Source organism: Electrona antarctica (genome assembly GCF_951216825.1).
Source record: "Electrona antarctica genome assembly, chromosome: 7".
Classification (NCBI taxonomy): domain Eukaryota; kingdom Metazoa; phylum Chordata; class Actinopteri; order Myctophiformes; family Myctophidae; genus Electrona; species Electrona antarctica.
Genome location: NC_136812.1, coordinates 31,812,465 through 31,826,794, shown reverse-complemented (window position 1 = coordinate 31,826,794; position 14,330 = coordinate 31,812,465). Strand labels below are relative to the sequence as shown.

The 14,330-nt window shown below is 41.0% G+C and overlaps 1 protein-coding gene across 1 annotated transcript; it reads right to left on the bottom strand.

Moving 5' to 3' along the window:
* Positions 1 to 7,867: 7,867 nt before the first annotated feature.
* Positions 7,868 to 12,168, bottom strand: LOC306926199 (guanine nucleotide-binding protein G(q) subunit alpha-like; the record flags this gene model as incomplete). The annotated part of the gene is made up of 6 exons (XM_079505460.1): positions 7,868 to 8,058; positions 8,422 to 8,575; positions 10,799 to 10,928; positions 11,298 to 11,426; positions 11,521 to 11,675; positions 12,127 to 12,168. 6 exons carry the CDS (start codon positions 12,166 to 12,168, stop codon positions 7,868 to 7,870), a joined length of 801 nt encoding a protein of 266 aa, XP_079361586.1.
* Positions 12,169 to 14,330: the final 2,162 nt, after the last annotated feature.

Sequence of the window (14,330 nt, the reverse complement as noted above, 5' to 3'; positions counted from 1 at the left end):
AACCATGTGAATTAGCCTCGCTATTCTGGGGCTTACATTCAGGGAAAATAGGATTGTCTATTTTCAGTGAAGAGCAAAAACAGGACAGAGCCTATATAGAGCCCTTTGGAATCTGGTCAACTAAGTAGGTGGTTAAATCCCCAGAGTGTCTGTCTGGTCACAAACTCAGCCTCCTCAAACAGAGTATCATAAGTACAGTGTAGGTCTTTATCTTAAAGGCCCTGTTGCTTTTCACATGTGAGGAATGGAAAACGAAACGTTACCTTGCCCAGAGAGTGCACACCATCTAAACCATGAAACACTAACTGGCCCTCAGCATTTCCAATGCGGGCGCACCCGCGGCAATCTGCAGACGTTGTTTCCACCTTTCTCCTCTGAAACTAATACGATTATGTGTTCCCCACAGGCAGCTCCAACAACACGGTAACAGCCTGACCTCTCTACCCGGTCTCCAAGGTGCTCTTTCGTCACTGCCAGTCATCAGCCTGGAGCCCCAGTGGGTGGGCAGTTGTACCTGCCAATGCCCCCCCCCCCCCCCCAGCTGCTGACTCCTCCACCACCCACTGGCAATCAGCAGTGAGAGCCAGCACGTATCCAGGGCAGAGCGGGTAGGAGAGGCAGGCAGAAGAGAGAGAGAGAGAGAGAGAGAGAGAGAGAGAGAGAGAGAGAGAGAGAGATAGAGAGAGAGAGAGAGAGAGGGGGAAAAGAGAAACTGTGTGGAGGGAAGGGGCCACGGGGAGCAGGGTAATTTGCCCTTTTGTTATTGTTAAAGGCTTTCGTTTACACATTTTGACACCGTAAACAAAGGTGAGAAGAGAATACCCTCAAAATTGGTCTTACTGTAAGACATTGTCGTGCAAAAGAAACAAAAATAGCTGATTACAAGCTTATGACGCACTGTGAGCTTGTAGATTTGCTATTTTTGCTTTTTTTGTATTATTATATCTGAGTTATATTAAATAACTAAAAGAAATAACGGTCCTGTTCCTGCGTCAGTAATTCTTTATACTGTAACCAAACGACCAAAAATTGCAATATTTTTATATGATTTAAACTTGAACAAACAAAAATTATTCACTTCAATGAACAATAGATTTCAAAAGTTCTGCAACGCAAAGTTCCTTTCAATGTATCACAAAAGTAATTCCAAAAAGAATCCAAAAGTAATCAAATAAAAAATTGTAGATCATCTATTTTCCGAAAATCAAGTAATACATAAAGTCAGAAAATAAAAAGGCAATGCATTGCTCAAAAAGGGAAAAAGTAGCCTACCGGTATATTCCTCACCCAATCTTCTAGTCAGGAGGCCACAGCAGGTTCCCCAGCTTTAGGGAACAATAAATTGTTGACATGCTTTTGCCCCACAGCTCCCCTCATGAGCAAGTACACTACATTTCAGTACAATATATTCCCTTGTTATCACCCTGTTATGTTTCATTTTCTTTCAATACTCATACCAGGACAGGAAATACATTTCTTCAAACATTTATGTGGCAGTGTTGTATTTTTCTTTATGGACATACTATTGATATTTGTTATTTCTTTAAATATTTGATTTCAATATATGTACTACTATGGAGGAAACAAATATATCAATAATTGTTGTATGAATATTTTTGTCAAATAAGAAAATGAATTAACATGTGTTTAAAACAAAAGGTCTACTGTACTGTATCTGTGGATTTTTATAAATATTCAACCAAGGAAAATGAAACATGGTTATTTTCCCCATTTCCTGAAAAGTAAAGGTTTAGACATGCAAGGTTTCCACCTCACAGCACTCTATGATATAGAGTACGCCGCACAGCCCGCACCAACGTCTGCGTGTATACGAGCATGTAACAAATAGAACTCTATAAGAAATCTTGAATGACTGTCAACCAATATAACACGACGCCACGCATGGCAGGGAAGCGAGTGGGGGGGAGGTGTGGAAAGGAAGTCCTCGGAGGAGGTATCTATGGTAACACTGTGTGTCAAGCATCACTTCTTGGAAACTGCACAGCCAGACATGAGCACTTTTCTGAGGGAGAACAAATTGTTATACGTCACGATGTGGCCCTTCCAACCCCGCATCCCAGTGACTGCATGTGTCACATGATGATTCACCCAACGTCCCCATCATTCTATTCTATACCACACATCAGCCATTCTGCTCTGAGGGGAAATATCGTTGTGCTGATCACTATGAAAATGCACAGATTGGGAGGCATCAATTCACGATATCCATAATCATCCATCCATAAATAATACTGTAGCCTATTTCCATTGCAATGGAATGATCCATCTATCCCTCCATACTGCAGTGGTTCTCCCTATAGGGTGCCCTGATGCAAGTCCATCCAGGGGTGCCGCCCGCAAAAGACTTTGATAATATTTGGAATTTATCCATATCACTTCAGTTTAACCACTTAAAACCCTCTGTACTTAGTAAGACCCGATGACCAAAAATAGACGATCTACAAGCTCATACAGTTGGAGGCCATCGATATTGTCCTTTTCTTTTTGCTGAGGTTTGCGTGATCTGCGCAAAAGGACAGTTAACCCATTTTGGGCGGGAACCCCTTTTGGTGTTTTAAACATTGTTATAATTTAGCTATTGAAAAATAGCAGATCTACAAGCTCATAGTGCGCCACCGAGTGGCACACTACGAGCTTGTAGGTCTGCTATTTTTGAAAAATCGTGAAAATATTTATTTTAGAAAACTGGAGGATTTAGAAGGATTTTTTAAAATGTTGAGGTCAGGCCTAAATGGGTCAAATGATAAGGGACAATATCGGTGGCACCCAACTGTAGATATGTTATTGTTGGTGAATCTTCCCCCCAGAATAGAGATGCTGGGGTTCAAGTGGATAATTAATGTCAAGTATAAAGTTATTTTCAATCTGTCGTAAAGGAAACTACTATATATTCTCTCACGTTTTCCTTGTGACACACACTGTATCTTAGGGGGAAAGATTTACATATTTATGTATCGTAATATGACATAAATATAAGGTTCTATAAAGTAACAATGTCATTCAGGGATGCCTTGGATGAAAACGTAATTTACAGGGATGACCCAAGAAAAAAAACAGCTCTACTGTTTGTTTTTAGCACATGTGTGCTGACCCAATGTGAGATTTGTGGAAAACAAGGATTGAAAAAAGGAATATCCGCACTCTCTTGAGTATATAGTTTCGACACGTCGGCCTTCCGCAGGGTTTCAAACTCAAACGGTTTGAAACGCTGAGGAAGGCCGACGTGCCGAAACGCGTCTGTTTCTCTAGGTATACTGCTGCTGTGTGTCTTTTTCATTTGTATCTTCAAGAATCTGCACCCAGCTACAGAGACTACTCCAAGACTACCCCTGAGTAGAGCGCGCCTTCTCCTAACGGTTTTTGTTCTGAGAACAAGGATTACTCAGGCTATGTTTCAAAGACACACGCACGCACACACGCACGCACGCACGCACGCACGCACGCACGCACAGGCGCATGCACACGCCCAAGCACAGACACACATGTACACACAACAGAATAGATAGGCTAAGCCTTATCGGTTCGGTTCCCAAACCTTTTTGGCCCGACCTAGCTGATGCACCCCCCACATGGAAATATAAATTGCATAAGCTATAATAGAGACATATATTTCCTTTTTATCCACATATAGGCTATGCACATATATGAACCTGAATATGGCATAATATATGCCGCATAGGCTCGCCCACCAGGGGAACCACTGGGCTATAAGGCAATCATACTGCACTGCCTCTCACTCACTCACTCTCTCTAACTCTCTCTCTCTCTCTCTCTCTCTCTCTCTCTAATGACTTCACCGCATCAGCCCCTTAAGAAGCTACTGTAAATGGGGCATGATTTCTTGTTCACTTCATGCTTTTGTTCATACCTGGTTCTGCATTGGTTCTGTGTGGCGCTCACATTCACTAGTAGCAACTTCTGCTTCTGTTGTGGCCGAGGGCCTCACTAGTATAGAGTTTAAGCATGGCTTTGCGAGTCTCTCTTATATGACGGGCCTTGGGCTGGTAGAGTTGGTACTGACAGCTGGATGGTCAGTGGTCACTGGTGAAATCAAACCAAGCTGTATGGACCGACGTGACACTTAATTTGGACGATTAAGTGGTTTGGTGATATGGCCCTCACAGGCCGGCATAGTGCTCTGGGCTGTTGACAGTGATGAGAGTACAGACTGCCCCAAGCTGAATACTGCATGGTTAACTCTCCTGCCGGGGCGACGCTGAAGGCCTATAGTTTCTATAGCTCAGATAGAGGTGGGCCCTAGGTCTACAATGGTTTCCCAGCAGTCGAATATGTCCAAGCCAATGATGCACATGTCTTGGATAGTTTGATACCATGCAGCCAGCCAGAACCAAGGGGCCAGTGAGGCTATTCAACGTTGAAGCTCTGGGCCCTAGTGGTAGGAGGAGGGACTACAGGCGGACCCGTGGATTCATGACCGGGAAACCCTGTGCAGCTGGGCTTTAACATTGTGTCGTGACGTAGGACCATCACTCCAACGTCACCCCGGACCTCAAATTTGAGGTCCGGAGGAGGGACTTCCGGCAGTCTTCCGGGTGCTTCAAAACGCCACTGAGCAACTTCCACTGACATGAATAGCTGGGGGGGCGGAGCTTCGCGCCAGTTCAGTCTCTATCCTTTTATATACTCTATGGCCAGAACTCATGGTGCAGCTTCTAAGTTTGAATGTGCATCGTCATTGGTTACCATACTGGGGACGGGATACGTGAGCTTTGGCTAGGGTCCCAATTGAACCTGGGAGAGTGAAGCCGTGTCGATGAGGACTTGACACTGAATGCCATTCCATATCAAGGCTCAGACAACGAGACCTTCATCATTGTATAATGAATAATACTCTTTCCTGGCTATACAGTAGGCAAGAGGCTGTGCCATACTGTTCAACATTATTGTTTTCCTTTGTTCTCACGTTTATTACGTCTATATGTGTGTGTAATCTCGGCATCATTGTTAATGAGCGTCTCCCAGATAATTTTAAATAAAGGTTGAATGAATATGACTTCAAATCGATATCACAATTATTTCAAACTTTAAGCGTCAATTGTGAATAACGAAAGATCTTTTTTTATTTTTTTTTCATGTAAAAATAGAAGATCTTATTGTGAGCTTCTTGTGGCTAGTTTCATTAATTCTTGCACTCCATCATTCATTGTACAACAAAGTACTGTATTATACAGCCCGGCTCTGCTTCTCGATTAATCGATCAACCAAAAATGAGCAAGATCAGAGATTAAACATTTTGGTTTTGATATATTTTCCCGTCAGTAGATAATGTTGGCTGGGTTTCTCAAAGGACATTTCTTACACCTCTTCTTAAGAAGAAGTTTCTACACATGCGCAGTTGCCCTCTAGGCCGCACATGAAGCCTGTGAACATAGACATTCCGTGCATAGATGTGCCACGCAATGGTAGGCCTCAGGCCTGAGGCCTTGTATGGTAGGACTCATGCCTCAGGTCTACCATTCTGAAATTGAATTTAATAATATGTGGACAGCTGTAGGCTCTCTTTACTCTCTCTCTCTCTCTCTCTCTCTCTCTCTCTCTCTCTCTCTCTATCTCTAAGATTACACCTAGCTACATATTTAAGCATTTATGTCATATTTACATGTCGATTTCAGCTCTGACACTTATTTCAAACATGCTCTAGTATGTTAAGAGTCTGCCTGTGCTATAAAAAGTGTTTCTCCTCTGGTGAAAAGCTGGAATTTGCGCGATGGCAGTCTCTCAGTCAAATCTGGTCACATATACATGCGATTCAGGACAGGAGGAAGACGGAGGAGTGGAGGCGGGGGGCTTGGCGCAGCATGCTGGCATTTCAGACTCGGAGCAGCAGCATTCTGACTGCTCGCAGGCATGACCAGAGAGAAGTGAACGGTGGGGTGGTTGTTTATGGCGCACCAAATGAGCTTCAGTTCATATGCTAAATGTTTTATAAAATCAATCGGATCGGATTATCACACGATAGCTGGTTTTCGTCATGTTGCAGACAGTTGCACTGAGCTATCTCATTAAACCCAGCTGGCTGCGATGAATAACTAATCATATAATCAAACATATAGTCACCAACCGATCCATATAAATGATATAATTCTGTAGTGTATGATGACCACGCAATGTCATAGCCCACTGCAGGCTAAGGCTATTTGATTTCCAAAATGATTAGTATTATAACCGCCGTCCCTCGGTGCGGCGGTGCTCCTCGTTATATGTGCCCAATTAAAAAAAAAAGATCTCTAAGCTTTCGAGACACGCCATGAGCGGTGCGTGGATGGTTTGTAAACTTTGTAGGCTATGTTTGTTCTTTTGGACACCGAACGGGGACGATACTTGGAGTCTTGGACATATAGCTGCTTCACTTCAGAGGAAACTAAGGGGAGCTAGGCCTACTCACCACACTGGAAATGGAATCCATTAGAATGATATGGAAATGGAACATTAACAGTCTAACATAAGCTACATAAATCCTTTATTTTGGCGATAAGTCCATTGAACTCCGTTCTCACTCTCACAGTGACTCACACAGACACACACTGAACCACGGCGTGCGCCGCTGCGCTGGCCATTAAAGTGGCGTTCTTTTTTTTGTCTGGCTTTATCGGGCTTCGGGCCTAACATTATGGTATTTTTTAGGGCTCCGGGCCGACCCAGTAAGCCTATCTCACAGAATTTCCCCGCCCCCCTAAATACGCCCCCTTTCGTGGTGATAGCGTGACGTCACTCCATAGACGCTCCATGTTAACAGAGGTAATTTAAGAAGTCTACAACTTTTGTTTTCTCAAGGTAAGGTTTGTTCTATCTGTTCGACCTGATTTACCATCTTGTTTGCTTCATAATAATATTGGTCTGTCACATTTTTACATTAGAAAATGTACTTAGATTCTCCAGAGAAAAAAACGTGTAAATGCTCATGTTAAAGACACCACTATTTACCGGAAGTGGGCGTGGAAAGCGGGCTGTGAGATAGGCCTATTAGGGCCGGGCCGGGTTGAGAACTTTAGTGCACACCGCTCCCTCTCCATATTAAATTAGCTAACCCGACTCCGAGAGAGAGAGGGGAGAGGGACAGTGGTGATGATGGTTTAAATTAAACAAATTTTGGTTCATGCTTGGTGGCGCGCCTTTCCAAAAAAATAATTAGCCTACTCCATTAATACTTAATTAATATTAATATACTTAATTAATATTAATCCATGGCGCAGCAAAATGAAGACGACGCATGGAGTTATAATAGACGCATTTTCCTAAATGTGCTGTCACGGGTAATCAAATAATTCTAAAAGAAATATAAAACATATGGCAAGATGGCTGAAATTCTCTAGATGATGCTGAGATAAAAATAGTAATTTAATTACATTTTTATATTTAAAAAGGCTTTAGGAAAAACGGGGTTGCATGCTTCTAAATTCATTCATGCAGGAGGCCTTATGACACGTAAGGCTGTGCTCTATCTAAGTATTCTATGTCTATGTTGTCGTGCTTGACGGTGTTTCCCAAAAAAGGACATGGTGTCTGATTCGCTGCCATGCAGCCAATTAGGCAGCAGACAGGCTTCTGTGTGCGGCCTAGAGGGCATCTGCGCATGCGCTACAACTCTTACGCATGTGTTCTTTGAGAAACCCAGCCAATGTTTCTACTATATACAGTATATCTCCAAGGCCATCTCAAATAACAAGAGGAGAAAAAAATGCACTTACATTATGTTATTTATTTATTATATGACATTATGTGCATTTCTCAAAAAGTTTAACTATTCTCAACTTTTGAAACCTTTAAAGGTGGTCAACCTTTGCACCTTTGCTGTCACCTTTTTGTCATTTCTCATAGGTTTTATTCATAGAAGTTCATACTGATGACAACTTTGACGAAATATAATGTCTCTGACATCATAGAAGGTCAATCTAATGTTCTGTGTGTCAGTGGCACAGGTGAAGTGATGGTATATGCATTTTCTGCTATTTGTATTCAGATCTAAAAACATATTTGATATGAATTCTCTTGCTGCCTGGGAATCCCGTTGTGGACCTGGTAAAAAAGAGACAGTGTTGTGAACTCAGTGGCATCAATAAAAAATATGAATTAATAAACTGTTACAGTATATGCTGGGGTATACAAATCGTTTTAGTATAAGCAATACAAATACCATTACATTCAAATTAAAATGTATCTTGAATAGTGCTCAATATATTGTTACAAATGTCTTCAAAAAGACAATTAAGAAAACAGTTTGAATTTGAATAAATGTTGTACATTTATAATGGGAATATATAAGTATTGGGTCACACACAGCAAGAATGAAATTGTAAATGTACATTTATAATGCATCAATTTAGAAAGACCCAAGACAATAATTACATTTTTGTGGCCCTACTAGAAATGTTATCTCACCATTATATTCAGGGAAGTAGTCCACTAAATGTGAATGCATGATTTTTTCCTCCAATAAATCTGTCTTGTTCAGAATCAAGATGGTTTTGGAATGTTGAAGCCATTTACAGGATATTACTGTCTTGAATAAGGCTTTGCTTTCCTCCATTCGATTCTGTGTGAATAAATAAATAAATAAAATAAAATAAAATCACACACACACACACACACACACACACACACACACACACACACACACACACACAGACACACACACACACACACACACACACACACACACACACACACACGCACACACACACACACACACACACACACACACACAGGCACGTATACAACATTACCATAAGAGTTTCAGCTTCAAGTGCATGTGATTTAGATAAGCTCACAGAGAGAAAAAGCTGAAGACAAAGTAAAGACTGGAGGAAAAAGGACAAAATTATATATGCTCTTCGAAATGACTAGTTTATTATCTCCATTGAGAGACTTCCATCTATAGTCAATCTGGTCTCAAAGGATAGATACTAATTAGATCAAAATATGATTCTGGACTGAATTTAAAGATACAGAGGCTGAGCCATTACTGCGCTACTTTGGCATCACAGACATGGATGCCTGTGGTTGGTTACATTGCTGCTGTTCTCAAAGTTCAAATCCAATTGGAAGATTACATCTTGAATTTGAACCTTGACCTGTTTGACCTTTGAAAGTGTTTCCAATTAGATTACAATCAGAATGCAGTTCAGCAGCTTGAGCATGCTGTGGAGTCTGCATCTGTTCAGTTCAGTGATATGTTCATATTGTTTCAGCTTCTGCATATTTTACATCTTCCATTCATCTTGATAGGGTATTATATCAGCGCATATAGTATTCCAAATATTGAGATTGTAGTTTTATTTGTACATGTTTAGGATGTTGGGTGTCAGTAATATTAATATTATTATTATTGTTATTATTATTATTACAATTATTGTCTCCACCAGGCCGAAGGCATGGGGAGAGAGTATGTTTTGCACTCCGTCCGTGTGTGTGTCTCCACCAGGCCGAAGGCATGGGGAGAGAGTATGTTTTGCACTCCGTCCGTGTGTGTGTGTGTGTGTGTGTGTGTGTCCGTCCGTCCGTCCTTCCTTCCTTCCGTCCGTCCGTTACCAGCTAATCTCCGGCACCGTTAACCCGGTCGATGCCAAACTTTGCACACACACTCCCTGGATGCCAACGATGAACCTCTGCCCCACATTTTCCAGAATGGCCTGTTATAGCGCCACCATGAGGCAGCTTTTCACATTTTTTACCTAAAACTGCACTGATCTGCGTGAAACGTTGCATGCACACTCCCTAGAGGCCAAGGACAAACCTTTGACCTGCATTTTCCGCATCTGCCTTTTATAGCGCCACCAGGAGGCCGACTTTTGTAAAACACATTTTTTTATATTACTCCTCCAGATTCTGTCCAAAAATCTCACAAATCGTTACACAGTATCTCTATGGTCATGTCCTCAAGTCGGATCTGTCCGATATTTCATATTCCATCCTAATTGGCTATAATTGGCTTTCACAGTTTGCAAGATTGCCCCGTTTTGAACAAAAGCCTCAAATCACAAACACAGTGTGCAATTTCCGTGAAATTATACACGCACATTTCCACTAGGCCGAGGACGACATGCCACAAATTTTTTCCCCAAATCAGCCTCACGGTGGCGCTATAACAGGCCAATCCTGTTTTTAGCTATAACTGCATCGATCTGTATACAACTTATGTATGCGCACTCCCTAGAGGCCATGGAAAAACATTGTCCCTGCATCCCTCCACATCTGCCGGTTATAGCGCCACCATGAGGCCGATTTCTGCAAAACATATTGCTTATGTTAGTCGCACAGATTTCATCCAAATGTCACGCAAATCGGTACACATGATCTCTGTAGTCATGTGATCAAGACGAGTCTGTTGGATTTCTCAGATTCTACACTGATTGGCTAACATTGCCACTTTTCAGGAGTGGCCCGTTTTGTACAAAATGCTGCACATGTCCTGCTCATCCATAATTCTATCCTCATGCTATGAGTGATCTGGCTCTGCATTTCCTCAACAAAATGAAGAAAATTGTTGCAAAAAAACTAACAAACAAAAAATCATGTTTATATTACTCCTAAACATTTTGCCTAACATCTCACACAGTCCTATCCTCCTGGTGGAGACCTGTGCCCAGAAGGGCACTTTTTCTAGTTATTATTATTATTATTATTATTATTATTATTAGTAGTAGTAGTAGTAGTAGTAGTAGTAGTAGTAGTAGTAGTAGTAGTAGTAGTACTAGTAGTAGTAGTAGTAGTAGTAGCAGCTAAGACTCTTTGATGCTGACTACAGCCTGAGTGTTACCTCATTGACAGTCTGGGGAAGAACCTGGTCATAGTCGCTGAGGGCTACCAGGAACATGACAGCTCTAAAATCCTCAAAACAGTGCATCCACTTTCTCCTCTCCGAGCGCTGACCACCAACATCTACCATCCTGGAAATACATTTGAATGACAGGAACAAATAGCCAAAATTGGAATGTATTCATGTACTATCATGTATCATGTACTATTCATGTATTATCTAACATTGTCCCAATTCTGAAAAGACACTCACACTACACTGCTAAGGCATATCAAAATAACCCCAAAACGTGAATATTCAAATTAAGCTGAATTTACCTATTGCATTGTTGATGAATGGTATTTCATGGCAGTTAATCCAGTTGCCTCAGTAACCTGTATTTTTCTTTTGTAAGTAATATTGTTGTTGCTATAGCACCATTATACACACCATATTCTAATTACTAATAATATAGGACAAAACAGAATAAATGAAGCAGTCACAATTTGAATGGGCCCACCTGAAGATGCATTTATCCAGCTTAAAAAAGCACTCCGTAATGCTTGTGGTGGGAACCCTCACCCTCAGGATATCCTGCTGTGTTGGCTCATACGCAGAATCAGTGATGCGGTCAAGGTCATCGAGATAACTGTACACATATGAAGAGGGGACAGAAGGAAGAATCAGTGGTATATTTGGCAACTCTGAGACAGTTGATTTGGTCTCTCTCTGTGTCCACTCACTATCTGGCTGAGTCTGAGATCTGGTATTCTCTCTTCCGACTGTAGCATTGCTGGATCCCAGGGTCAGTCCATAGGCTCTTGATGGCTTCAACATATGGATTCATAAATGTTGTGACCGTCTCCACATGTACCTCACTGACTGAACTGGCATAGGTCTGAGCAGAAGCAGAGAAGATATACATCACATTAATAATCCATCCATGTATATACCGGTACCTGTATATCTTGTATCCAACACACACGCACGCACGCACGCACGCACGCACGCACTATACTGTACATGGCAAGGTATACGGGGTTCCCGTGCTTAATGGGTTAAACATATAAGCAGAAACATAATGATGCCTTGCAGTGCATTATGAGCTTGCCTGCCATTGTTGAGGTTATTGTGCTGACAATGTTGTGCAAAGCATTGACCAGCGTATTCAGGTTCCAGACCCAGCAATGGCCAAATTGGCTGAATTGTAAATACAAAATTGTAACAATGTAATGAACAGTGTCAAATGATATCATGTCTAGTAGAAGTTGCATGCCAGCATACCTGTTTGTTGTGCAACACATGGGAATAGTGAAATAAAGTGGAAGCAGACACCATTACTGGTATACCTTGCTGCGTTCATACGTGTACAGGATCTGTAGTGTGGTCATAGCATGAATAATAGACTGCATTGCTGTGAAGATGTTCTGATAGATCAGCTTGGTGTAGCGTTTCCTGTAGTCCTGTAGTGTACAACCATGATGAATTATTCTCATTTGTTTGAGAAATGTGCTCTTCCCACTCTCACCAGTCCCTAAGAAGTGACAAATTACACATATAGTTCAAAATATACTGTGCAAAGTGATATAGTCCCATGTAGTGTCTATTTGTGGTGCATTTGGATTTCAATTTGTCTTTCCTTTTCATTATTCATTTTTAAAAGTCTGCCTCTTACTAATGACTGTATGCACCTATCTGTCAATAGCCTGAATATATTCAATTCTAATCTTGTCACTGTAAACATGGTTTGGTGAGTGTGCATGTGTAGTGTGGAAATTATCAATGGGGCACAAAGCACCAAACATATTTAATTTGTTAAACCATATGTTTCATCTAGCCTACATCTAATGGTAATCACATGGCTTGTTATGGCAGTGGCAATATATATATCACTAACAGAAAATGCTAAACTAAAAGAAAGCCCACATGTTCTTTTACTGAACAATAATATATGGTTTGGATTCATGTTAAGTGGTACTGTATATCCTAACTCATAAACAAACTGCATAGCCTACAGTACATTCCTCATTGTACACGATATTGTACCAAAATGGTTCATTTGATATGTCTTATACCAAGCAAAAGTATCGTCGTTTCTGCTTGAGCTCTCCTTTTATCCCGAAGAAGGAGCTGTCTCTCCATTTTCTTTCTGAAATAGCAGGCAGCCATGGAACCAACACTCATGAGCCTGGATCCTTCCTGCAAAGTACACATGCAGACCAACTAGAAATATTGAAATAAACATGAAATAATGTACCCGTATTGAATAAATACAACAATATGTTATTAAATCAAGGGGTGGGCCACTATAGAATGGTAAAAAAAGAGGCTTGCCTGTAAAAAGTGTGCTGTAGATTAGTGCATATCTCAGCGCCCATTCACTGGACCTTTACAGAAGCCTCGCTATTTCTGTGGGCAGCTATATATATATATATATATATATATATATATATATTAAACTACTGATGTGATATATACCTGTAGGCAAATTGTGACAACCTTGCACTGTATCAGCTGTGTGAGAAGCTGCATGCACAATTGCACATTAGAAGTCTTTAGTCTGTTAATCCTGTTAATTATTTAATGTGATGATTTATCTGAAATGTGAAAGTCTGTGGTTATATCGTGAAAAAGATATACACTACAACATCTAAAGAAATCATATAATCTAGTACAGAGTAGACACTGATGGTTTTAATGTAATTCTTTGCAGTGTCGTCAAAGGCACATAAAGGGTATGGAACCATGCACCTTAAAGGACACCATTGCAAGTTCAGACAGACAGACAGACAGACAGACAGACAGACAGACAGACAGACAGACAGACAGACAGACAGACATGTGTGCATGATCAGAGCTATGAAAACGAATAATAAACGTTTAGTTATAGAAGTATACACATAATGTATAGTCACATTAAATTATGACATTTACGTGTAGGCTACTCCTTGATGTGTATTCACTGTAGCTAGTGTTTACATCATGAGTTGAGTCATTTGAGACATTTGGATCATAATTGTGTCTCTGCCACAAGTTATAACTGTATTCATCAATGAGTGTTGTGGCGCTGTTACAGCAGCTGTAATACAATCAGTGGAAACAAATACACACAGTGAATTTTCAGCACAGACGGGATTAACCAGTCGTCCAAAGCTATAAAGCTCTGATGTTCGTTTTAGCTCATTTGCTCACATTGGCTGGACCAGAGCCATCTGTCCATCTCAATGAGTCTGGACTTAGCCCCTCTCGGAACCCTCGTAAAAGGTTTCTGACATTTGGATGTTAAAGGTAAACATCCAAATGTCAGAAACCTTTTACGAGGGTTCCGAGAGGGGCTAGGTCTGGACTCTGAACTGGCTGAGTAAACAGTGCTAGTGATGTGTCCATCAGATCCCGTGTATTTCCATGGAAACAGAGATAACACACAAGGTTATTTTGAGAGCAAATTGTCCCACCATATCAATGCATTTTTCATTGTGTGTTTTATTTGATTAAGAACTGTATAATCACAATATTACACCGCGGGACGAGGGTGTACTTTACCCTTGTTATT